We start from the raw sequence: 26,312 nt of genomic DNA on the forward strand, positions 1-26,312 counted from the left end.
TTCTAGGAGTCAGCAAACTAAAATGGACTGGAATGGGTGAATTTAACTCAGATGACCATTATATCTACTACTGTGGGCAGGAATCCCCTAGAAGAAATGGAGTAGCCATCATGGTCAACAAAAGAGTCCAAAATGCAGTACTTGGATGCAATCTCAAAAACAACAGAATGATCTCTGTTCATTTCCAAGGCAAACCATTCAATATCATGGTAATCCAAGCCTATGCCCCAACCAGTAATGCTGAAGAAGCTGAAGTTGAACGGTTCTATGAAGACCTACAAGACCTTTTAGAACTAACACCCAAAAAAGATATCCTTTTCATTATAGAGGACTGGAATGCAAAAGTAGGAAGTCAAGAAACACCTGGAGTAACAGGCAAATTTGGCCTTGGAGTACGAAATGAAGCAGGGCAAAGGCTAATAGAGTTTTGCCAAGAGAATGCACTGGTTATAGCAACACCATCTTCCAACAACACAAGAGAAAACTCTACACATGGACATCACCAGATGGCCAACACCAATATCAGATTGATTATATTCTTTGCAGCCAAAGATGGAGAAACTCTATACAGTCAGCAAAAACAAGACCGGGAGCTGACTGTGGCTCAGATCATGAACTCCTTATTGCCAAATTCAGTATGAATCTTAATTATATTGGATTTCCTTAATAGGATCATTCCTGTGAGAGTGCCTGGCCCAGGCCTGCCAGGGGTACCTTAAAGCTTCTGGACAGACCTGAGGAGTCAGCCTCTCTTCTGGATCCCTCTTCCACTGGCCAATTCAATGTGGAACAAGGGATCATCCAACTTTCCTCCCCTTCCTGGTCATCTGGCCCAGAGAACCTGTTTGTCTTAGAGGTGGGGACAGGTTTCTCTTCCTTATGCCACCTCAGTTTATCAGACTAGGTGTGGCAGAACAAGCAATGGACTATGACCTTTTATACTATGAAACAACCACCCATTGTAAAGGTGAGAGCTGAAAATGAGTTCAGATTGCTTTAATCCTACCTCTGAACTATACCCCTCTCAGAAACCACTCTGCCACCACACCCAGTACATATATGTCATTAAGTTCCTCCCTGGCCCCTGGAAAACCTTCCTAGAAAGGTCATCACTGCCTGTCCTGAAGTCTGTCCACTTTATTCCAATAACTTACCCCCATTTAACTTTCTCCCCACTTCAATTCATCCCCAAACTTCTCAAAGGACATTTCTGCTAGAGAGAAAAGATGAGTTTTTAGGGAGCTTGGAGCAAATGAGTTAAAACTAAGTCATTGGGCCAACCTAGATGGCCAGTAAGTCACCAAGCTATGAAGATACATCCCTGCCCAGTTCAGACCTGGGCCTCACCTCTCTCTCATGGATCACTGTACCCCATCTCTGGGTTCCATTCCTCCACTGTTTCCCTCTCTAGCATCCATACCACACATGGCCTGCTACAATGGACTCTTGAAAACAGGTATGGACTTGTTAAAACTTCCAAAGGATCAAGTTAAAACTTCAGGTTCAAGGCCCCGTCTCAGGAATCTCTAAGTTATCTTTGCATCCTCAACTCCCAATATTTACTCTGCCAACCACATTAAACTTGGAATGTTCCCCAGCCATGTCCTGTTTATCCCCACCTCTGTACCTCTGCCCAGACTGCCCTCTCCCTCTCCACTGCTCCTTACCTGCTGGGAAAATCCCCAAACCCATGTGGTAGGTTAAATATGGCCACACATTTTTAGAACTTACATCTGGGCTGGTGTTGTGACTTGCTTTGACCAACGGAATGTGGTGAAAATGACATGATACAAGTTCTGATGCCCTGGCCTCAAGAGGCCTGTAGCCTCCGCTGGGACCATCTTGGAACCCCGAGACCAACATGCCATGACAAAGCCCAGGACAAAAGAGTGCAGGAGAGCAAGGCCAGTGCCCCAGTTTCCAGCTTACACATTAGCTGAACAGAGCCATGTGAAAGACAGCCCAGGTGGGTCCACCAAAAGAACCTCCTAGGTAATGCGCAGAATCTTGAGAAATAAAAATACTGGTTGTTTTAAGCATTTGTTTAATGCTTGGGATAGTTTGTTACCCAGCAGTAGATAACAGATACAATGCAGTTCTAATGTGAAGTAACCTCTGTCAAGTTTCCCCGTCAAGAACCTTCTCCAAGTGCCCCAAAGTGTTTTCTACACATCATATCACTTTACAGTCATTTACTATCTGGCTCTCCCCAGATACACTGAGCTCTGAGGATGAGGTCCGAATCTGATTCAACCTCCCTCCCAACCACTCATGGTGCTAAGCTCAGTACTCTCAGATACCATGAATGTGTCTAGCAGGTATGCCTAGATGAACATTTTACATGCAAATTACTCAACAAAGATTTTTAAAACACATCTTATATTAACAGAACAGGTCCTAGGCCCTGGAATTCCTCTCAGTCTAGCAGGAAAACTGCTCATTATAATACAGCTTTGAAGTATTGCAGGCAAGTGTATTGCTGGCAGTGTACAAGGCAACTGGTGGGTGGGGGAGTCAAGAAAACCCCTAGAAGAAATGACGTTTAGCCTCATCATAAAGTGTAAACAAGTTGTCACTGTTGAAAGGAAGCTTGTGGGCATGTCCCCACCCCCTACCCCCCTTATCCAAGGGAGGAGGGATGCATGGATTGGTCAGGTTCACAAACACAGTCCGGGAGGTGGGGCCTCAGCTTGTGAATGAAAAAAGGGGGTTTGAGGTAGGTCCCAGTCTGGGGATGACTCCTGTCTATTTCTTCTCTCTCAGACATTCAAGGTAAGATGGGGACTTGGGCTTCTTCCTATTAACAAGGAGGTGCATCTTCTCCCCCTCCCTGCCCCACTCTCCTTAGAGTGCTAACCAGAGGGGGGCCAAGCGAACAGGAACCAGGGCAAAGCCCCAGGGTTAGGGCTCTATGTTGGGCGCTGGGGCCAAAAGTAATAAAAGGTGTGTTCACCTGCCATATCTGTGGTCCGTATTCAGGAATACCTTGGGGTGGTAGGGGGCTGGAGGAATCTATGTTCCAGTCACCTGCCACTTGGCATCAAACCAGAGGAGAGAAAAACCAACAGGAACTTTTCCTGTTCCCGGGAAAGTAAGGCAGAGAATCCCAGGTGGAGTGAAGAGAATTAAACATGGAATGATGAGTGAGAAAGGAGCAGAGAGGGAAGCTCACAAAGGAACCCTATACAGTCCTGCGTGAGAAGGCTGGACCTAACTCAACAAAAGATGACCTGCTTTGCCTCATAAACTTTCCTGTGTTAGCCAACTGCTGACGTCCCTAGGGTACTCACTACATGCCAGGCATGTTTCTAAGTGCCTTACACCAATCAACTCATAATACCCTGGGAGGATTTATATCTCATATATCCTCTGTGACAAATAACTTGCCCAAGGTCCCCAAATGAGGAACCTGAGGTTCAGAAATTTCAACTAAGTGGCAGGTCTGTCCTCTCTGACCAACTTTGCTACTCAGAAGCTGTGGTATCTATCAACATTGATAGGACTTCCCTGGTGGTTCAGTAGCTAAGACTCTGCACTTCCAATGCAGGGGGTGCAGGTTCAATCCCTGGTTGGGAAACTAAGATCCCACATGCCTTGTGGCACAGCCAGAAAATTTAAAAACGAAACAACAACAACATAAAACTGTGATATAGGTTCTGTTGAGATGGACTTACCAGGAGGCATCCTGCTGGAGGTGGTATTTGAAGGACAAGGGATCAGGGCCGGCAGAAGCTATGACAGCTTAAAGTGCAGGGACTTCATAGTGCCTAGAAAAGTGGATGGGGAGTAGGGAGGAATCCAGGAAAAAGACTCACAGAGAACGTCCCCAGAGCTTCACAATGTCAGCACCCAAGAACAGATGGTCAGCAAACCAGCACCACCATTAGGAACAGGAACCGGCTCAACCTTGTCCTTAGTTTCCTATCAAAAGGTGGCCAAGATCCAGGTTCCTGAATCAGCTTTATCAAAGTAAATGCAGGTTCAGTGAGACAAGAATTACTGTTCAAAGTCTACTATGTGAGACTATTCTCCTTCTAGAAACAACTGTGGACAGAAAGAGGAGATAGAGAATGCTTTTTAATTGTTTTCTAAAACCAGCATTTGTATGGTACTCTAGCACTGACAGTATTATTTCCTTGTTCTAGATTTTACTGAGAGATGAATGTTAACTCTTCAATTTTTCAGAGGAGAAAACTGAAACCTAGAAGGTTAACACATTTATACAAAGTCACACAGCTAATGAAAGCTGGGATTCACACCCAAGTTATTCAGACTCCAAATTCTATCCTCATTCATTCTTTTACTCTTTCATTCATTGAGGGGGAAATGTGCCAAGTACAAGACTAGACACTGAGCATATTTTCATGATAAAATAGCTTATTTTCTGTTTCTCTTTTTTTCAGTGCATTAAGCACTGAAGCAGAAATCCATTAAGAGGAAACTACATTTAGTATTTCTCATGGGATTCAGTGATTACAGTTTTTTCAAGGTTCTCCCACTTTTATTTGTAGCTAACTCCTGCCATTATTTCATGGAACACCTGCTCTGTGCCCATCTTGGGCTGGACATTGTGTATGGACTGTAACAACCAGGCATGAGACTACAGTTTGATCCAGTAATATCTACTATGTGCAAACAACTCAATCCGAGAATATTTACTGAGCACATTATCTGGGCAAATTACTCATTCAATAATATTTACTGGTACCTCTGATAATCATAATAGCTAATATTTACTGAACACTTGAATCCTATGGACAGAGGAGCCTGGTGGGCTGCTGTCCATAGGGTCGCACAGAGTCGGACATGACTGAAGCAACTTAGCATGCGTGCATGCATTGGAGAAGGAAATGGCAACCCATTCCATTTGTTCTTGCCTGGAGAATTCCAGGGACAGAGGAGCCTGGTGGGCTGCCATCTATGGAGTCACACAGAGTCGGACACGACTGAAGTGACTTAGCAGCAGAAGCAGCAGCAACTAAACACTTACTATCCGCCAAGTACTATGCTAACTTCTTTACAGACATTATCATTTAAATATCTCAATGATTTTTAAAATACTTACTTTTATTTGGTTGCACTGGGTCTTAGTTGGGGCATGTGGGATCTTCAATCTTCATTGCAGCATATGGGATTGACTTCCCTGACCAGGGACTGAACCCAAACCCCTGCAATGGAAGCACAGAGTCTTCCACTTCCAGTCTTAACCACTTCCAATCTTAACCACTGGACCAACAGGTGAGTCCCAGTAACTCTTAAGAGGTAGCAATTTGACAGCTTAAATCAACTGGCTCAGCACATGCAGTTAGAAAGTGGCAGAGGCAGAATTTGAACCAGGCAGCCAGTATTTTCCCCCAGTATACTGTCCCAGCTCCCACCCTGGGAAGGGCAGAAGGGAGACACACACAGATGCCATCCCTGCCCTCAGGGTGCTTACAGACTAAGAGGGAAGATAAATTTTGAACAAATAACCTCCCCCAAGGACATACTTGTCCAAGTGGAAGTAGAGGGTGAGGAGGCCATTAAACAGGTGAGGGAGAGGAAGGGAGGTCCATCCCAGCAGTGGAACAGCATGAGGGAAAGCTCCAAGGCAGAAAGAGATGGCAGTCCCAAGCTGTGATTTGACTACGGCCAGGGCAGGTGGATGACAGTGAGGAGCTGCAGAAAAGAGCATGGGGAGTGGCCTGTAAACTTACATTGTTCAGAGTTATCCCAGCTGCTCTAGAGGACAGATCAACTGAGAGCAAGAAAGTGTGCGGTGAGACTAAGCAGAAGGTTCATCTGAGCAGCAGATGCTAGCTTAGATTAGCCTGTTGATAGTGGGAATGGAAGGGGACAGACTGATCAAATATTTAGGAGTCAGGATTTACCAGGCTTAGGGGGGTGGGGGCGAGGTGAGCAAAAGGAGGGGGATAAATTACAATTTGGGGCTTGAACAACTCAGTGGGGGTGGAACTCTGGGAAGGAAGACCAGAGTTCAGGTTGTATCTGAGGTGGCTGTGGACCACCATACAGAGCTGGTAAGTAATAGGCGGTTGGTTGGACATATGGTTCTGGAGCTTGGAGGTGCTAAAAGCAAAGGAAGTCAGCTTGCACAAAGGTGAAAAGAGTGTCTAGGACAGAGCCCTGGAGGAGTCCCCCTGGCCCCGCACCATTAAAAGACGACAGAAAGGAAGAAAGGAGCAAAGACAGCTGCGAGACATGCTTAAAGAGGGAGGAGGAAAGCCAGGAGAGAGTGGCGTTCCTGAAATACGGAGCAGTGTGTTCAAGAAGGGCAGGACCTGGTGTGACTGAATTTAGCAGGCAGTAAATACAGGTAAGGTTGTTGTGATCTGGGATTTGTCCTGAGGTGTCCCCATGAAGGCAGGGCTTGAGGTTCACCCAGGCAGACCGGGGGATTTGGATACACACAGGAGAGGGCCTGACCTGGAATGTGTGGGGAAAAGAAAGTAACACCAGCAGATAGAAATAGAAAGAGGTGGGGCCGGAGGATGAAGAGGGTAAAGAATTGGTGCCATTCACTGACTGGCTAGTTCATGCTCATTTAATGCTCTAAACTACCCTGCAAGGGAGGAGCTACCAACCCTTTGGTAGAGAGGAGAACACTCAGCGCTAGAGATCTGAAATGACTTGTTCAAGATGATACATGGAAGTGGTGATGACTGAATTCTAACCTGAGTCTGAGTCCCGGACTGTCACCTCATGCCTCCTTGACTGTGGTGGCAAGGAGGGAAATAGGTCACAGAGGGTCAGGGCTCAACAAGGGTAGAGAGGAGGGAATAGGCCTGGAGAGATTTGGATGCAGTTTCAACAAGGTGTGGAAAGTAGGTGTAAGCTGAGGGTGGGGTAGACACTCAGGGTATTTAGTTGGAGCAACTGAGCAGAAAGAGGTTCCAGTCATTGAAGAGGATTCACAGGGAAAACAAAGGCTTTGACTTTGACTTGATGAGTCCGCCCAGCCTACACGAGTGACAACCAGAGGTAGATGTCAGGAGGTGAAAAGATACACAGATTTGAACGTCAGAAAACTCTAGACTGTGGGAGATACGAAAAGCTTCAGTACGCTTTTTTACCGTCTTAACAACAAAGTTGAGAAGGGGCTGGTTCTGGAAGAGACGTGACAAGGGAAGGGCGTCATTCTGCTGATTCAAAGACTACTCCAAGCTCACTTTGATTGGTTCCCCCCACAGATGGCCTTTCCCCGCTACAGGTCCCTGAAACCCAAGATCCTGACCTGCCTTCTGGTGGGTGTGAGTTTCTCGCTCCTGCATCACTGGTTCCTCGGCGCCCCCAGGTTTGAACAGGAGCAGAGATCAGATGGGTTCCAGCAGGCCCCTGCTGGAATGTCGCCGTCCAGCCCAGGGCCTCCGTGCGTGGCCAACGCCTCGGCGAATGCCACGGCCGACTTTGAGAAGCTGCCCGCGCGCATCCGAGACTTCCTAAGGTACCGCCACTGCCGCCACTTCCCGCTGCTCTGGGACGCGCCGGCCAAGTGTAGGGGCAGCCGCGGGCCCTTCCTGCTGCTGGCCGTGAAGTCGTCGCCGGCCAACTTCGAGCGGCGCGAGCTCATCCGCCGCACGTGGGGGCAGGAGCGCAGCTACGGCGGGCGCCCGGTGCGCCGCCTCTTCCTGCTGGGCACTCCCGCACCCGAGGACGCCGAGCGCGCAGAGCAGCTGGCGGAGCTGGCCGCGCTGGAGGCGCGTGAGCACGGCGACGTGCTGCAGTGGGCCTTCACCGACACCTTCCTCAACCTCACGCTCAAGCACGTGCACCTGCTCGACTGGCTGGAGGCCCGCTGCCCGCACGCGCGCTTCCTTCTCAGCGGCGACGACGACGTCTTCGTGCACACGGCCAACGTGCTCCGCTTCCTGGAGGCAAAGTCGCCCGACCGCCACCTCTTCGCCGGGCAGCTCATGAGCGGCTCCGTGCCCATCCGCGAGAGCTGGAGCAAGTACTTCGTGCCCCCGCAGCTCTTCCCCGGGTCCGTCTACCCGGTGTACTGCAGCGGCGGCGGCTTCCTCCTGTCCCGCCACACGGTCCAGGCCCTGCGCCAGGCCGCCCGCCACACCCCGCTCTTCCCCATCGACGACGCCTACATGGGCATGTGTCTGGAGCGCGTCGGCCTGAAGCCCAGCGGCCACGACGGCATCCGGCCTTTCGGCGTGCAGCTGCCTGGCGCCCGGCAGCCCTCCTTCGACCCCTGCATGTACCGCGAGCTGCTGCTGGTGCACCGCTTCGCGCCCTATGAGATGCTGCTCATGTGGAGGGCGCTGCACGACCCAGGGCTGAGCTGTCACCGCGGGCACAGGGTCTCTTGAGGCTGGGAGGTCAGTGTGGGGTGCCGTGGGGGTCAGTCGTGAGGAAACTAGGAAAGGGAGTGACTGGGGAATCTGGGAAGACAGTATTGAGAAAGCCTTGGGAATGTCAATGTTAAGGGGCCATGTTTGGGGGATGGGGCGTCTGATTAGTAAGTCTGAAGGACAGCGATTAGCGAGTGAGCTGGGAGAGACCCAGGTTCCATTCCTGGGTCCGAAAGATCCCCTGGAGGAGGACGTGGCAACTACTCCAGTATTCTTGCCTGGAGAATCCCATGGACAGAGGAGCCTGGTGGGCTATGGTCCATACAGTTGCCAAGAATCGAACATGACTGAAGTCACTCACAGGCACACAAGGGTACCTAGAGTCTGTTGTGAACCAAACCTCCATTGGGGGTGGGGGCTGGGGGGTCGGGTCAGTAACCAGACTCTGAGGATCAGGCTCCTGACTTAAGGAGCTGCCAGTTGTTGGCAAAATACAAAAATCAAGAAAACAGCTTGAGAATGAGGCAGAAATGTGTGCTGTCAAGGTCCCAACTATGTAAGATGGACAAGAAGGGCTGAGCTTCAAGGAAGAAAGCCTGGATGAGAAGCCAGGAGCCTGACCTGATGCCTTCCCTGCCCTCGGGAGGAGGTCCAGTCTTCCCCGCTGTGGACTCCCTCTGGCATAACCATGTACTTTGTCACGTGGTCGGGCCCTCTCCCGGCCCTGCATCTTTGCAAGCTTTGATCCCTTTACTGGAAATGTCCACCAGCCATCACTGGCCAAGTCTCTTGTATGGATGAGGAGGCCTGCAAGGGGCAGGGGAGCTGTCCCCCGAACTCTGTTACCCACTTCTTCCTGGGCACACACGTAGACTATACTTCCCAGACTCCCTTGAAGTGAGTTGTGGGCATGTGACCAGCCTGTCTTCATGTCTGTGTATAGTTGTGAAGAAGACCCCGCCTGAACCCAGGCCTCACTTGTGCTGACTTTCTCCTTCCCCCGATTGGCACATGGATGAGCCTATAACCTTGCTGATGCCTGGGTTCCTCAACCTTGGCACAGTTGCCATTCTGAGTTCTTTGCTGTAAAGGGCTGTCCTGCGCATTGGAGAACATTTAGTCATATCCCTGTCCTCTGGCTGCTAGATGCCAGCATCACATCCCAAGTTATAACAACCGAAAATATCTCTGAAGTTTGCCAAATGTACCCTGGTGAGTGGGGCTTCCCTGGTGGCTCAGACGGTAAAGAATCTGCCTGCAATGCAGGAGGCCGGGGCTCCATCCCTGGGTTGGGAAGATCCCCTGGAGAAGGAAATGGCTACCCCCTCCAGTATTCTAACCTGGAGATTTCCATGGACAGAGGAGCCTGGCAGGCTGGGGTTGCAAAGAATTGGACATGGCTGAGCGACTTTCACTTTCACCCTGGTGAGCAAAGTCACCTCTAGTGTGAACCACTGACCTAGAGGAAGGCAGGAAAACAAGAGGGCTTCCCAGTTCACTGCAGGGAGCAGGGCTGCTTGTGGACTAACCTGGAATACTCAGCTCAAACTACTGAGAGGAACAAAATAAACTTTTATGTTTTTTGAGCCTCTTGGATTTTGTTGACACTTTGTTAGGGCAACCTTGGTAACGTAATGTGTCCTCTCTGATCCCTGTTTCCACCCAACCAGACTGGCTGCTCCCAGAGGGAGGGACCATGTCTGAATCACGTCCAGTGATAACCCATGGAGGGAGGCCTGGCATCCCGCAGGCTCACTCTTGGCTTGGGAGGTGGAAGGAGCAGGAGGAAGAGGCACCGTCCAAGCAGCCTTTCTGCAGTCCTGGACATGGATCCCCAGGAGCCATGGCCACTTGTCCCTTGCCGGCCTTGCTTCTGAGCAGGGTCTGGCTCATAGTAAGTACTTCCTAAATGCTTTAGGGGTGAAAAAATGAATGGATGGTGCCCATCTGTCCCAGTGGTATGAACTGTATCCATCAGGACAGTGTACTAGTTTCCTATCATGGCTATAACAAATTGCCACGGATTTTGGGGCTTAAAGATACATGCATAGTTATTATCTTATAGTCCTACATATCAGAAATCCAAAATGAGTCTTGCTGGGCTAAAAGTCAAGGTGTCAGGCCTGCATTCCTTCTGGAAGGTTCCAGGGCAGAATTTGTTCCCCTGCCTCTTTCAACTTCTAGAGACTGCCCACATTCCTTGGTTTGGGGCTTCCTTCCATCTCCAGAGGCAGCAGTCACATCACTCTGACCTCTGCTTCCCTTGGACCCATGTCTTCTGACTCTCCTGCCTTCCCTTTCATTTATAAGGATTCTTATGATCACACTGGGTCTGCCTGCATAATCCAAAATTATCTTTCTGTCTTAAAGTCCACCAATCAGCAACCTTCATTAATTCTTTTTTTTTTTTCCATGTAACCTAACATATCCATAGCTTTCAGGGATTAGGGCCTAGACATTTTTTTTGGCAGGGACATTATTTCACTTACCATCAGTCAGTCAGTCAGATTCAGTCACTCAGTCATGTCTGACTCTTTGCGACCCCAAGGACTGAAGCACGCCAGGCCTCCCTGTCCATCACCAACTCCCAGAGTTTACTCAAACTCATGTCCATTGAGTCGGTGATGCCATTCAACCATTTCATCCTCTTTAGTCCCCTTCTCTTCCTGTCTTCAATCTTTCCCAGCATCAGGGTCTTTTAAGATGAGTCAGCTCTTTGCATCACGTGGCCAAAGTATTGGAGTTTCAGCTTCAACATCAGTCCTTCCAATGAACACCCAGGACTGATCTCCTTTAGGATGGACTGGTTGGATCTCCTTGCAGTCCAAGGGACTCTCAAGAGTCTTCTCCAACACCACAGTTCAAAAGCATCAATTCTTCGGCGCTCAGCTTTCTTTGTAGTCCATCTCTCACATCCATACATGACCACTGGAAAAACCATAGTCTTGACTACAGACCTTTGTTGGCAAAGTAATGTCTCTGCTTTTTAATATGCTGTCTAGATTGGTCATGAAATTTCTTTCCAAGGAGTAAGCATCTTTTAATTTCATGGCTACAATCACCATCTGAAGTTATTCTGGAGCCATCAGTTAGTCAGTCAGCTACTGTTTCCACTGTTTGCACATGTATTTGCCATGAAGTGATGGGACCGGATGCCACAATCTTAGTTTTCTGAATGTTGAGCTTTAAGCCAACTTTTTCACTCTCCTTTTTCACTTTCATCAAGCGACTCTTTAACAGAGAAGAAAACAAGAATCCTGAGGCCAGGAGAGGACACCGCTGCATCTTTGGAAAAGTCTGAATTCTGTGCTTTGGCAGCTTCCTCCCATTTCCCTGACAGTCTGATGGATTATCCCCACTTGACGGATAAAAAGATTAAGAGTCCGGGACCTCACAGCTCAGAAGGATCAGAACACCTCATTTATAGGCCTATTTTGTCACTCTGGGTCCTGGTCACCCCCTCTCGGAAGCTGGGCTGCTCACGCACCAGGCCCAGCAAAGGCCCAGGGCACACGCAGCCCTGGCACCTCTTGATGTCACCCGGTTCCCTCCCCTCACCTGGCCCTGATCACCCGTCCCCACCGAAGCCTGCCTGGCTCACAGGCTCTTTTGAGATCCGCAGCCACCAGGGGGCGCGCTCTGCACACCATTTCCTCGCGGTGGCGGCGGCTGGTCCTTGGATCGGGAAACTCTGGGCCCTGGGAGTCTGCGCTGCCACCTCCCTTCGCTAGGCTAGCCTAGCTGACAAGAACCCCACGAGTAAGGAAAATGATACGCCTGTCTCACTAACAAACACAGATGCAAAATTCTACACGAAATGCTAGTACACAATGTGGCAATATGTAAAAAGGATGACATAGCACCTAGACGGATTTATCTCAGAAATGTGAAGTGGGCCTAGCATTAGAAAAGGAATCAGAATATATAATAAAAAAGGAATATCCATCAATGTGGTAAATCACATCAAGAGAAATATGAATCTCTCAGATGTGGGGCGGGTGGAGGGGGAATTTGTGATAAAATTCAGCATCCGTTTGTGATTTAAAGAAAATCTTAGTGAAAGGTGGAAGCATTTCCTTTGAGTCTGAAAAGACTACATGTGCCCATCATCACCACTGTTCAACTGTCCAAGGCTTGAGAGCACAGCAAGATAAGGTAAAGGTTTAAAATGATACTGAGGTAATTCCCTGGAGGTCCACTGATTAGGCCTTTGCCCTTTCACTGCAGAGGAGTGGACCCCCCAAAAATTGTTTTTTAATGATAATGACTTGAAAAAAAATTATGAAAACTTCAGAGGTTTGTAACCCTATTAGATCCCATTTCTCCATAAAATTAATGCTGTACTCCCTATCCTGAAATGAAATTCTTTGATAGTATTTTCAAAAAATGAATATAATTCTTTCATTGTAATATAAAGTGTTAATAAAATAAATAATATGTATTATGATGTGTAAATTCTTGGGCACAACTCCCTTACAAATTTTCAAATCTCCCTCTAGGGGACAGTACGCCTCACTGAGAAAGAGCCTACTTTAGAAAACCCACCAAAACACACAAATCCTACAGTTAATTGATTAAAGTGATTTTAAAATGTGGCAATTTTTCCAGTACAAAATCAATGGACAAAAATCAATTTAATTTCTATATAGTAACAAGCAATCAGGGGAAGTCATTTTGTAAAAGTACCATTTATAGTAGAAATAAAAATACAAAAGTGAAAGTGAAAGTCACCCAGTCATGTCCAGCTCTTTGCGACCCCATGGACCATACAGTCCATGGAATCTCCAGGCCAGAATACTTGAGTGGGTAGCCTTTCCCTTCTCCAAGGGATCTTCCCAACCCAGGGATCGAACCCAGGTCTCCCACATTGCAGACAAATTCTTTACCAGCTGAGCCACAAGGGAAGCCCCAAAGCAATCAGGAAAAGTCATTTTGCAAAAGTACCATTTATAGTAAAAATAAAAATATACCTAGGACTGAATTTAAAAGTGATGCAGTTAAGATATGTTAAAAATATATATATCAAGGCTGTATACTGTCACCCTGCTTATTTAACTTATATGCAGAGTACATCATGCAAAATGCCGGGCTGGATGAAACACAAGCTGGAATCAAGATTGCCCTGAGAAATATCAATAACCTCAGATATGCAGATGACACCACACTTACGGCTGAAAGCGAAGAGGAAATAAAGAGTCTCTTGATTAAAGTGAAAGAGGAGAGTGAAAAAACTGGCTTAAAACTCAACATTCAAAAAATCATGGTATCTGGTCCCATCACTTCATGGCAAATAGATAGGGGAACAATGGAAACAGTGACAGACTTTATTTTCTTGGGCTCCAAAATCACTGCAGATGGAGACTGCAGCCATGAAATTAAAAGACGCTTGCTCCTGGGGACAAAAGCTATGACCAACCTGACAGCATATTAAAAAGCAGACACATTACTTTGCCAACAAAGGTGCATCTAGTCAATTTTTGCAGTAGTCATGTATGGATGTGAGAGTTGGACTATAAAGAAAGCTGAACGCCGAAGAATTGATGCTTTTGAACTGTGGTGTTGGAGAAGACTCTTGAGAGTCCCTTGGACAGCAAGGAGATCAAATCAGTCAATCCTAAAGAAAATCAGTCCTGAATATTCGTTGGAAGGACTAATGCTGAAGCTGAAACTCCAATACTTTGGCCACCTGATGTGAAGAACTGACTCATCTGAAAAGACCCTGATGCTGGGAAAGATTGAAGGCAGGAAGAGAAGGGGACGAAAGAGGATGAAATGGTTGTATGGCATCACTGACTTGATACTGACTTGATGGACAAGAGTTTGAGAGAGCCCCGGGAGCTGGTGATGGAGAGGGAAGCCTGGCGTGCTGCAGTCCATGGGGTCGCAAAGAGTCAGACACGACTGAGTGACTGAAATGAACTGACTGAATGTTTATTTATTTATTTACTTTTGGCTGCACTAGGTCTTCTTTGCTGCACGAGGGCTTTCTCTAGTTGCAGCAAGCAAGGGCTACTCTTCATTGTTTTGCTTGGGTTTCTTGTTGCGATGGCTTCTTTTGTTGCGGAGCACAGACTATAGGCATAAGCTTCAGTAGTTGCTGAATGTGGGCTCAGTAGTTGGGGCACAAGAGCTTAGTTGCTTCTTGCCATGTGGAATCTTCCAGACCTGGGATCAAACCCATATCCCCTGCTTTAGCAGGCAGATTCTTATCCACCAGGTAAGTCCTAAACATCTTAATTAACGCACAGAGATGGCATGTTACAAAGCACCTCCAAGCCCCTGAATTCCTTGTATCTTCACCCCGTTCAGGGAACAGGGATTATCATCATTCCCATTGGGCCGATGTGGAGGCTGAGGCCCAGGTAAATGAATGACCTGCCCAAAGTCACCAAGTCTGCTGGGCCCTGACTACTGCCCCAGGCACCATGCTGGACAGCCACCAAACCCAGAGCTGAAGCAGTTGCCTAAAGAGGCAAACAGCACCCCCGTCCCCTCACCCCGCCACAGCTAGAACATCATTTGTGTAAAATCTCCTCAGCCTTACCCACCTCAGCTGCACTTGGGAGCAGGAGGTGAAGGTTGAACCCAAAGGTAAGGCCCCACCTCAGTTTCATTTACAGGATGGTTCTGTAGTGATGATGACCCTCTTCTCCCCTCCAGCCAGACTCAGCCTGGCCTTGGAGTAACAAACAGGCCCACTGACCTGTTTTTCCAGCAGAAGAGCCGTCTTTCCAGAAGGTTAGTTCTCATACTCCCAAGAACACAGAAATGATGTCAGCTTTTAAAATGTCTGTTTGTTTGTTTGTTTGTTTTTCCTTTACTCCTGGTGTCAAGTGTTTGGAGCTATAGGTAGGAGATTGGATGTGTGTTCTAGAAAGTTCATTTGGCTGTGGGACAAGGGATCTGAGGGGCGGGAGGGGTCCTGGGGGGAGTGAGGAGGTGATGAGTAAGGGGTCTGGGAGAGAGGAAGAAGCGGGGGGAGTCCAGAGGTCTGGGGAGATGGAATGGGCGGGGCGTGAACTCTGAGGCGGGGTCCGTGGGAGGGGAGGGGGGTGCTTGTCAGGACTGACAGGAAGGCTGGCTCAGGTCTGGCCCTTGGGGTAGGGTGACGGAGCTCGGAAGTGTCAATCATGGAAAAGCTCTGTGGGCACTGCCCAGGGAGAGTGAGTTGTCCTGGGAGTCCAGGGGGCTCGCAGGGCCCCTCACACCACACACCAACCGCCTGGGGCCCTCCCTCACTTACCCCACAGCTCCCCAGCATGCAGCAGAGGACAGGAAGTCCCGAGTGTCTTCAGAATATTCCACACTGGGTGTCAGCTACGCTCCCCTCCCCGCCCCCCGTCCCCGCCCCTGACCCCCTCCACAGCAGCCATGTGAGGGCTTGGAGGCTCTGCCACAGGGCAAGACCCAGCTGACGGCTTCTGAAGCACCCCACCCCACCCCTGCGTGAGCAGTTCTGGGCTCTGCACAGTGGGGAGAAGGGGTCCCCCAAACTCTCAGAGATGGGAGACAGCTACCTGCATGGTCTGAGACTCCTGACACAGCACCCACCCCCAATCCTGGCTCACATGGGCGTCCAGGGGTCCTGCCACAGTTGGGCATGTGCTCCCTCTCACCCCTCAGGGCCCTCCCAGGTGCCAGAGTACCCAAAACCTGCAACAAAATCCAGAAACTTCTTAAGCAAATGAGCTCCTGTCCCCAGCTGCCCCAGGGGAAACCACCTTTTCCTGGCTTCCCTCTGGACCTCAATGTCTCTTAAGCCCCAGCCAGGACCCTCTGGGCACCCAGTTCAACAGTATAGCCCCCCTATTCCTCACCCCCCCCCCACCTCCATGCTGAGCAGGGAGCCTAGAGCCACTTTGAGAGTCCACACTCTGCCCCAGGGAGGGCCGGGGGCAGGTGCCACCTCCTGTGGGTCCCAGATGGTCCAGGAAAGACCCACACATCTTTGCTCCCCGCCCCCACCCACAGGTGCTGCCTGGGCAGGACACTGGAGAGTCCAGGAACCACTGGATCCAGCTGCCCGTCCTTGGCAGGGGCTCTGGGCACCAGATCCACTTCAGCACCGTCCGTCTGCTGAGGCCGTGGGCAGTGTATTCCCACCAAGACGAGCTCCAGGATCTGCAACTCACAGGGCTTGACGTGGGAGGATCGAGGGCCTCGTGCGTGTGCTCTGCGCTCTTTGGAAAACTGGTAGTTTCACATGGCTTCACTCCATGACCCAGTAATTCCATTCCTAGGTGTTTACCCAAGAGAATTGAAAACATTTGTCACACAAAAACTTGCAATTGAATGTCCCTAAACAGCTTTATCCATAATAGGCCCAAGGTGGGAAAATTCCAAGTGTCCATCAAAGGATGAATAAATAAGCAAAATGTGGTAAATACACACAGAGGAACATTATGCAGCCATGAAAAGAAATGAAGTTCTGATTCATGCTACCATGTCAATAAACCATGAAAACAGTATGCTAGGTGAAAGAAGCTGGATTCTATTTATATGAAATGTCTAGATAGTCAAATCCATAGGGATAGAAAGCAAATGAGTGGATTTCTTTTCTTTCTTTCTTTCTTTTTTTTTTTTTTTGGCCACTCTGCATGTAGGATCTTAGTTTCCTGACGAGAGGTTAAATGCAGTGGCCCCTGCAGTGGAAGCACAGAATCTTAACTACAACTTTGTGAATAAACTAAAATCCACTGAATTTGATACTTTAAGGTGGTGATTTTTTATGGTATAAAATTCATCTTAATAATAGCATTTTAAAAGATACAGTCAGAAGAGAGACACTCCTTCCTCCCCTGTTCCTGTATCTTTCCATCCCCTCTACCTTCTAGCCTGCCTCCATCACATCACTGTCTCATCTGTTTCTGTCCCATTTCCTTTGCACAAAAGAGAGACAATTATATATGTTCTATAGGCTCTCCCGTATGTGAAGAGGACCATATTGTATAGATGATCTTGGCTTTTGCTTTTTTTCACTTAATAGTCCTTGCTGAAATTCATGCCATACAAATCCAGAGATCTTGATCATTCTTTTTCTTTTCTCCCCTCCGCCAACCTTTTTTTTTTTTTTACAACTGCTAGCGCTCCTTTGTATAGATATGCTATAGTTTATCCAACCACTCTCCATGTAGGAGTACACTGTTCCCAGTATTTTTTAATAATTTTATTTATTTATTTTGGGCTGTGCTGGGTCTTTGTTGCTATGTGGGCTTTTCTCTAGTTGTGGTGAGCAGGGGCTACTCTCTAGTTGTGATGCACAGGCTTCTTATTGCGGTGGCTCTAGGGCGTGGGCTTAAGTAGTTTCAGCATGTGGGCTCAGTGGTTGTGGCTCCCGGGCTCTGGAGCACAGGCTCAATAGTTGTGGTGCAGGGGCTTGGTTGCTCCTTGGTATGTGGGATCTTCTCAGGTCAGGGATCAAGCCTTGTCTCCTGCACTGGCAGGTAGAGTCTTTACCAATGAGCCACCCGGGAAGCCCATATTGTTCCCAGTATTTTGCAAGTAAGAAGTAATGCTTCAGTGAAAAACCTTTTGCATATGTATTTTCACATTGTTGGAGGTCTAGCTTCAGGATAAATTCCTAGAAGTGGAGTTGCTGGGTTCAAGGGTGAGCATGTATTTAATTTCATTAGGTATTGCCAAATTTTCCTGGAGAGAATTGCAACAATTTACATTCCCATCAGCAATGTATTCCTGCACCTGTTTCCCCTCAACCTGGACAGCAGAATGTGTTGTGATTTTTTTTTTCCAGTCTGAATAGGTGAGAAATGGTACCTAGTCAGTGTTGTTTTCAGTTGCCTTTCTCTAATTGTGTCCTTGAGCATTTTCCCCCATATGTTTGGGGCCATTTTTATATCTTTTCTGGTAAACTGTCTATTCAGGCCTTTACCTTATTTATTACTGGATTTTTTAGTTTTGTTTTCAGTTTTTAAAAGTTACTTGTATATTAGGGATATCTGCCCTTTGTGGTATTACGTTGAGAATATTTTCCTTCAGTTTGTCAGTTATCTGTGGACTTTATGTGTCATGCAAAGTTATTAAATTTTCATGTGTCATGTCCGACTCTTTGCAACCGCACAGGCTGGAGCCCGCCAGGCTCTTCTGTCCATGGAATTCTCCAGGCAAGACTACTGGAGTGGGTAGCCATTCCCTTCTCCAGGGAATTTTCCCAACCCAGAGCTTGAACTCAGGTCTCCTGCATTGCAGGCATATTCTTTACTGTCTGAGCCACCAGGGATAAATTTTCACAAAGTCAAATTTACTGGTCTTTTCTTTACATCCTCTGAGTTTTGAGTCATAGTTAGAAAGCCTTACCCAGTAGCAGAGTTAAAGAGGAAGTCCCCCATGTTTTCTTCTGGTCTTTGTGTCATTTTAGTTTTTACACTTGGAGCCCTAATCCATGTTGTTTATTCTTTTGCTGGGTGTGACATATGGATTTAATTTTATCTTTTTCCAAATGGCTACCCCATTGTCCCAGTATCATTTATAACAAAGTCCATTTTTAGAGTGTATCAAAGATGGCATCTCAGATCACTAGGGTAAAGATGTATTTGTCTATTTCTAAATTTCTGGTCTATTGCAATTTGTCTATTCATGTACCAGTGCCACCCATTTCTATTGACAGAAGCTTTCACTTTTTTAATCTCTGCTAAAGCTACTTCCTGCTCATAGTTTTTCTTTTCCAGTGTTTTCCTACCTATTCTTGCATGTTTATCTTTCCAGATGGACTTTTCAACTCATATATCTTCATAAAACAGCTTGCTGGTATTTTTATTTGGATTATATTGAATTTACAAATTAGCTTAGGGAGAACTGACATCTTTGTAATATTGACTTATCCTTTCCAAGAATAGGAGATGTCTTTCCATTTGTTCTTAGTGTCTTTCAAGAAGGTTTTAAAATTTTCCTCATGTATTTTTATGCATTTCTTGTTAAATTTGTTCCTAAGTATTTAATTTTCTTTTATTGTGAAAAGGCTTTTCTCCACCTTTATGACCTCTGTTTATTGTTTGTTTATATAAAGGCCATTGAATTTTGTATTTGAATTTTGTATTTTAATTTTGTATCCTGCTCTTTCAGTGAACTCTGTTACTATTTGAATTAGTTCTGTCATTGCTTCTCTGGGTTTTTTTGTTTTTTTTATTTTTCAGGTATAACTTTATATGATCTGCAAATAGATATATATATTTTTTCTCTTCTTTGCTCAGTCTTAGGTCTTAAATTGATTTATTTTGTCTAGTTGTATTGGCTAATACCTCTGGTATAATGTAGAATAGTGGTGTAGACAGTATATTCTTGCCTTGTTCCTGATCTTCCAGTGTTTCTTGGTTAAATAAGATGTTGGCTTTAGGGCTACATTTTACCATGTTGAGAACATATCCCTCTATCCCTTCCTATTTCACTGAGAGATTTTATTATGAATTGGTGTTGAATTTTGTTAAAGACAGTCTTGGCATCTACAGAAAAAAAATCATCAAACTTCCCTGGTGCTCCAGTGGTTAGGACTCCATGCTTCCACTGCAGGGGGCAGGGGTTTAATCCCTGGTTGGAGAGTTAAGATCCCACATGCCAGAGGAGGAGCCAAGATGGCGGAGAAACAGGACGGGGAGACCACTTCCTCCCCTACAAATTCATCGAAAGAACATTTGAACCCTGAGCAAACTTCACAAAACAACTTCTGGCCGCTAGCAGAAGACATCAGGCGCCCAGAAAAGCAGCCCATCGTCTTCGAAAGGAGGTAGGACAAAATATAAAAGATAAAAAGAGAGACAAAAGAGCTAGGGACGGAGACCCGTCCCGGGAAGGGAGTCATAATAGAGGAAGTTGCCAAACACCAGGAAACCCTCTCATGGGTGGGTCTGGGGGAAGTTTTCGAATCTCGGAGGGAAACCTGACTGGGAGGAAAAATAAACAAAACTCACAGATTACATGCCTAAAAGCAACTCCCAGCAGAAAAGTACCCCAGACGCCCGCATCCACCACCAGCAAGTTGGGACGGAACGGAGAGGAGCGGGCGGCATTGCTTAGGGTAAGGACTGGGCCTGAGGGCCCTGAGGGCAATCGGAGGGAGCTAACGTGAGATAGCAACTTAAACGGGGGGGATAGCAAGAGAGAGAGAGAAAATTAACGGACCCGAACACACTGCGGGCCATTTGCAGAACGAAGGGATTGAGCAATTCCAGAGAAGAGCTAGCTGGCGGCAGACCAGCCCATCCCCACCGGAGGCAGGAGGCAAGGAGGAGGGAAAGGGGCAAATTTGACCCCAGAGACGGCACCCCCTACCAAACTGCAAACAGGCCTCCAGTTTCTAACCAAAGACTTCCTGAGATTCTGGATATTCGACATCTGCTGGGAGGGCCGCGGCTAGAGGCCAGCTCCCAAGAATAGACACAAGGCGCATGCACCCGACTGGTGCCCACGGAAACTGAGGCTGGGACCGCGGAGGGGAGAAGGCGCACCTCATGGGGGAGAGTGCGCCCGTCAAGTTCCTGGCTGCCTGAGCTGCTCGGGACGGGGAAGGCACAAAACGCAGGCCCAGTCGAATCTGTGCTTTTGTGGAGTACCCGAAAACTGGAACTGCATGCAACGCAGGGCCCGCTCCATATAGAGCAGCTGGGAGCCTGAGCAGTGTAGACGGGGAGAGCACACACCCGTGAGTGGGGGCAAACCCAGTGTGGCCAGAACACTGTGAGTGCTCCCCACACACAGCGATATCTGCCTGCAGCGCCCCTCCCTCTCCGCAGCGTGACTGAACCAGCAAACCTAAACAAGAGACCACCTCTGCTCGCCTGTGTCAGGGCGGAAATTAGACACTGAATAGACCGGCAAACAGAAGCCAAATAAACAAAGGGAATCGCTTCAGAAGGGACTGGTGCAACAGATTAAAATCCCTGTAGGTAACACCGACTACACCGGAAGGGGCCTATAGATACCGAGAAGTGTAAGTTGGAACGAGGAGCTATCTGAAACTGAACTGAACCCACACTGATTGCAACAGCTCCAGAGAAATTCCTAGATATATTTTTACTTTTTTTTTTAATTAAAAAAAATTTTTTTCTTTTCTTTTTTTATTTTTTCTCTTGTATTTTCTTTTAAAATTCCCTATTACTCCCCCATTACTCCTTAACTTTCATTTTCATTTTCATATATTTTTACTTTTTTTTTTTAATTAGGAAAACAATTTTTTTTCCTGTTTTATTTTTTTCTCTTATTTTCTTTTAAAGTCCTCTATTACTCCTCTATTACTCCTTAATTTTCATTTTCATTTCACTATAACCTTGCAAAAAAAAAAAAAGAAGCCATATTTTTAAACTGAACTTCATATATATTTCTAAAATTTTTTGTGGTTTTGTTTTTCATATTGTATTTTTAAGAGTCTAACCTCTACTCTAGATTTTTAATCTTTGTCTTTCAGTATTTGATATCAATTTTGGACATTTAAGAATCCAATATTCCCATTTTTACTCAGGAGTGTATTGATTACTATCTCCCACTTTTGACTCTCTGTTTTCTACCTCAGAACACCTCTATTTCTTCCCTTCCCCTTCTCTTCCCAATCCAATTCTGTGAATCTCTGTGGGAGTCCGGGCTATGGAGAACACTTTGGGAACAGAGAACTGCGTAGATCTGTCTCTCTCCTCTTGAGTCCCCCTTTTTCTCCTCCTGCTCATCTCTATCTCCCTCCTCCCTCTCCTCTTCTTCATGTAACTCTGTGAACCTCTCTGGGTGTCCCTAATGGTGGAGAATCTTTTCACCATTAACCTAGAAGTTTTATTATCAGTGCTGTATAGTTTGAGAAGTCTTGAGACTACTGCAAGAATAAAACTGAAATCCAGAGGCAGGAGACTTAAGCCCCAAACCTGAGAACACCAGAAAACTCCTGACTACACGGAACATTAAGTAATAAGAGACCATCCAAAAGCCTCCATACCTACACTGAAACCAACCACCACCCAAGAGCCAATAAGTTCCAGAGCAAGACATACCATGCAAATTCTCCAGCAAAGCAGGAACATAGCCCTGAGCATCAACATACAGGCTGCCCAAAGTCACACCTAACACATAGACCCATCTCAAAACTCATTACTGGACACTCCATTGCACTCCAGAGAGAAGAAATCCAGTTCCATGCACCAGAGCACTGACACAACCTTCCCTAACCACCAAAACCTTGACAAGCCAATCTTCCAACCCCACCCACTGGGTGAAACCTCCACAATAAAAAGAAACCACAGACCACCAGAATACAGAAAGCCCACTCCAGACACAGCAATCTAAACAAGATGAAAAGGCAGAAAAATACCCAACAGGTAAAGGAACATGAAAAATGCCCACCAAGTCAAACAAAAGAGGAGAAGATAGGGAATCTACCTGAAAAAGAATTTAGAACAATGATAATAAAAATGATCCAAAATCTTGAAAACAAAATGGAGTTACAGATAAATAGCCTGGAGACAAAGATTGAGAAGATGCAAGAAATGTTTAATAAGGACCTAGAAGAAATAAAAAAGAGTCAATTAAAAATGAATAATGCAATAAATGAGATCAAAAACACTCTGGAGGGAACCAAGAGTAGAATAACGGAGACAGAAGATAGGATAAGTGAGGTAGAATATAAAATGGTGGAAATAAATGAAGCAGAGAGGAAAAAAGAAAAAAGGATCAAAAGAAATGAGGACAACCTCAGGGACCTCTGGGACAATGTGAAATGCCCCAACATTCGAATCATAGGAGTCTCAGAAGAAGAAGACAAAAAGAAAGGCCATGAGAAAATACTCGAGGAGATAATAGTTGAAAACTTCCCTAAAATGGGGACGGAAATAGCCACCCAAGTCCAAGAAACCCAGAGAGTCCCAAACAGGATAAACCCAAGGCGAAACACCCCAAGACACATATTAATCAAATTAACAAAGATCAAACACAAAGAACAAATATTAAAAGCAGCAAGGGAGAAACAACAAATAACACACAGGGGATTCCCATAAGGATAGCAGCTGATCGATCAATAGAAACCCTTCAGGCCATAAGGGAATGGCAGGACATACTTCAAGTAATGAAAGAGAATAACGTACAACCTAGATTACTGTACCCAGCAAGGATCTCATTTAGATATGAAGGAGAATTCAAAAGCTTTACAGACAAGCAAAAGCTGAGAGAATTCAGCACCACCAAACCAGCTCTTCAACAAATGCTAAAGGATCTTCTCTCGACAGGAAACACAGAAAGGCTGTATAAACGCAAACCCAAAACAACAAAGTAAATGGCAACGGGACCATACCTATCAATAATTACCTTAAATGTAAATGGGTTGAATGCCCCAACCAAAAGACAAAGAATGGCTGAATGGATACAAAAACAAGACCCCTATATATTCTGTCTACAAGAGACCCACCTCAAAACAAGGGAAACATACAGACTAAAAGTGAAGGGCTGGAAAAAAATATTTCATGCAAATGGAGACCAAAAGAAAGCAGGAGTTGGGGTACTCTTTTGCCCCCTTCTGATGCCTATGTCAGAAGCTTTCTCTATCTCCTTTATACTTTAACAAAACTTTATTACACAAAAGCTCTGAGCGATCCAGCCTCGTCTCTAGCCCTGGATTGAATTCGTCTCCTCCGGAGGCCAAGAATCCCACGTCTTATCGTTCAGCAACAACCTTTCATCTTGGGGGCTCGTCCGGGATCCTTCAGGACAAGATGGGCCTGATAATCTATGTGAGCCTACTTCTGCTGACTCCAGAAATCCTGAGCCATTTGATCCTCAAGACAATGCCTTCCTGTCCTGGGCTCACTGCTATGCTGCATTCCACAATCGGTCTAACTGCTGGGTCTGTGGAGCACTCCCCTCTTCATCAGTGGAAGGCTTCCCATGGTGGGCATCTCCACATCAAGGAAAGGACTTTCTCCAAGTCTGCAAATACCTTCAACAATCGCATGTGATGCCTCTTCTTAAACTGATGACATCTAACAACCTTAAGATGGACTGATGTAACTATGGACATAATGTGACTTTTCATTTTGATTTTAACTTGGTTTAATGACTATTTTGCCTTACATCTGTAACTGTATAATGGGGTTTTCTAACCGTCTAAAAGCTTTTAGTTTACAAATAGTTGTCCGAGCTCCTATGAGTGCCACAGCCTCCTCCAACTATTACTTGGAGCCCCTGGATCAGACATCCTCACTATGAGGATTAGGAGAATATGTTGCCTCACCAATTTAGGGACAACGTCCCTTGTCAGCTCGGAAGCAGTTATGGAATGAGACTGACGCCCCTTTTCCCTAGGCAACATAATTCTCCTAAAAGAAAAGGGGGGAATGAGAGAGTCATTTCCTAGGCAGGTTGATAAAAAGTCTAGGGGTCCCCAAAGAGAGAGAGGTCTGGGATATTCAAAGAGGAAGAAAGGACAAACTTTTTTAGTTTTTTTCCTCTACATTCCTTAGAATTATATAACAATAATGTGTCCTGCCTGAGGACAGTCTTTGGATTAAACCCTCTGGCTAATTCTGTTATCTTAAAACATAAATTATGGGAGTAGATCTGGTCTTTACAAGGATGTATCCTGCCTGAGGACAATCTTTGGATTAAACCTTCTGGCCAACTCTGTTATCTTAAAATGTAAATTATGGGAGTGGGTCTGGTGAGGTCTTTGCAGCCTCCAGGCATTCTTTGGATTCACTGGAGAGTATATAATTCCATTGCTAATACTAGCAAAGGGGGTACTCTTTTGCCCCCTTCTGATGCCTATGTCAGAAGCTTTCTCTATCTCCTTTTTACTTTAATAAAACTTTATTACACACACACACAAAAAAAAGAAAGCAGGAGTCGTAATACTCATATCAGATAAAATAGACTTTAAAATAAAGGCTGTGAAAAGAGACAAGGACACTACATAATGATCAAAGGTCAATCCAAGAAGAAGATATAACAATTATAACTATATATGCACCCAACATAGGAGCACCACAATATATAAGGCAAACACTAACGAGTATGAAAGAGGAAATTAATAGTAACACAATAATAGTGGGAGACTTTAATACCCCACTCACAACTATGGATAGATCAACTAAACAGAAAATTAACAAGGAAACACAAATTTTAAATGACACAATGGCCCAGCTAGACCTAATTGATATCTATAAGACATTTCACCCCAAAACAATCAACTTCACCTTTTTCTCAAGTGCACATGGAACCTTCTCCAGAATAGATCACATCCTTGGCCATAAATCTGGTCTTGGAAAATTCAAAAAAATTGAAATCATTCCAGTCATCTTTTCTGACCACAGTGCAGTAAGATTAGATCTCAATTACAGGAAAAAAATTATTAAAAACTCAAACATATGGAGGCTAAATAACACGCTTCTGAATAACCAACAAATCATAGAAGAAATCAAAAAAGAAATCAAAATATGCATAGAAACGAATGAAAATGAAAACACAACAACCCAAAACCTATGGGACACTGTAAAAGCAGTGCTAAGGGGAAGGTTCATAGCATTACAGGCTTACATCAAGAAACAAGAAAAAAGTCAAATAAATAACCTAACTCTACACCTAAAGCAACTAGAGAAGGAAGAAATGAAGAACCCCAGGATTAGTAGAAAGAAAGAAATCTTAAAAATTAGGGAAGAAATAAATGCAAAAGAAACTAAAGAGACCATAGCAAAAATCAACAAAGCTAAAAGCTGGTTTTTTGAAAAAATAAACAAAATTGATAAACCGCTAGCAAGACTCATTAAGAAACAAGGAGAAGAACCAAATTAACAAAATTAGAAATGAAAATGGAGAGATCACGACAGACAACACTGAAATACAAAGGATCATAAGAGACTACTACCAGCAGCTCTATGCCAATAAAATGGACAACTTGGAAGAAATGGACAAATTCTTAGAAAAGTATAACTTTCCAAAACTGAACCAGAAAGAAATAGAAGATCTTAACAGACCCATCACAAGCAAGGAAATCAAAACTGTAATCAGAAATCTTCCAGCAAACAAAAGCCCAGG

General features: G+C 45.8%; 1 protein-coding gene across 3 annotated transcripts; it reads left to right on the top strand.

Moving 5' to 3' along the window:
* The first annotated feature begins 1,106 nt into the window (after window positions 1–1,106).
* Window positions 1,107–12,642, top strand: B3GNT6 (UDP-GlcNAc:betaGal beta-1,3-N-acetylglucosaminyltransferase 6). 3 transcript variants are annotated; one of them, XM_061150928.1, is made up of 2 exons: window positions 1,107–1,966; window positions 7,191–12,642. In XM_061150928.1, exon 2 carries the CDS (start codon window positions 7,191–7,193, stop codon window positions 8,316–8,318), a length of 1,128 nt encoding a protein of 375 aa, XP_061006911.1. In that variant the 5' UTR covers window positions 1,107–1,966; the 3' UTR covers window positions 8,319–12,642. The 3 variants fall into 3 exon arrangements, with proteins under 3 accessions (XP_061006911.1, XP_061006903.1, XP_061006919.1); XM_061150920.1 differs by lacking the exon at window positions 1,107–1,966 and adding an exon at window positions 2,735–2,772; XM_061150936.1 differs by lacking the exon at window positions 1,107–1,966 and adding an exon at window positions 5,879–6,316.
* The last annotated feature ends 13,670 nt before the right edge of the window (window positions 12,643–26,312 follow it).

Source organism: Dama dama, chromosome 1 (genome assembly GCF_033118175.1).
Source record: "Dama dama isolate Ldn47 chromosome 1, ASM3311817v1, whole genome shotgun sequence".
NCBI lineage: Eukaryota > Metazoa > Chordata > Mammalia > Artiodactyla > Cervidae > Dama > Dama dama.

Excerpts from the sequence above, each read along its gene's own strand:
- B3GNT6 (XM_061150928.1), top strand. The coding sequence starts at position 7,191 with ATGGCCTTTCCCCGCTACAGGTCCCTGAAACCCAAGATCCTGACCTGC.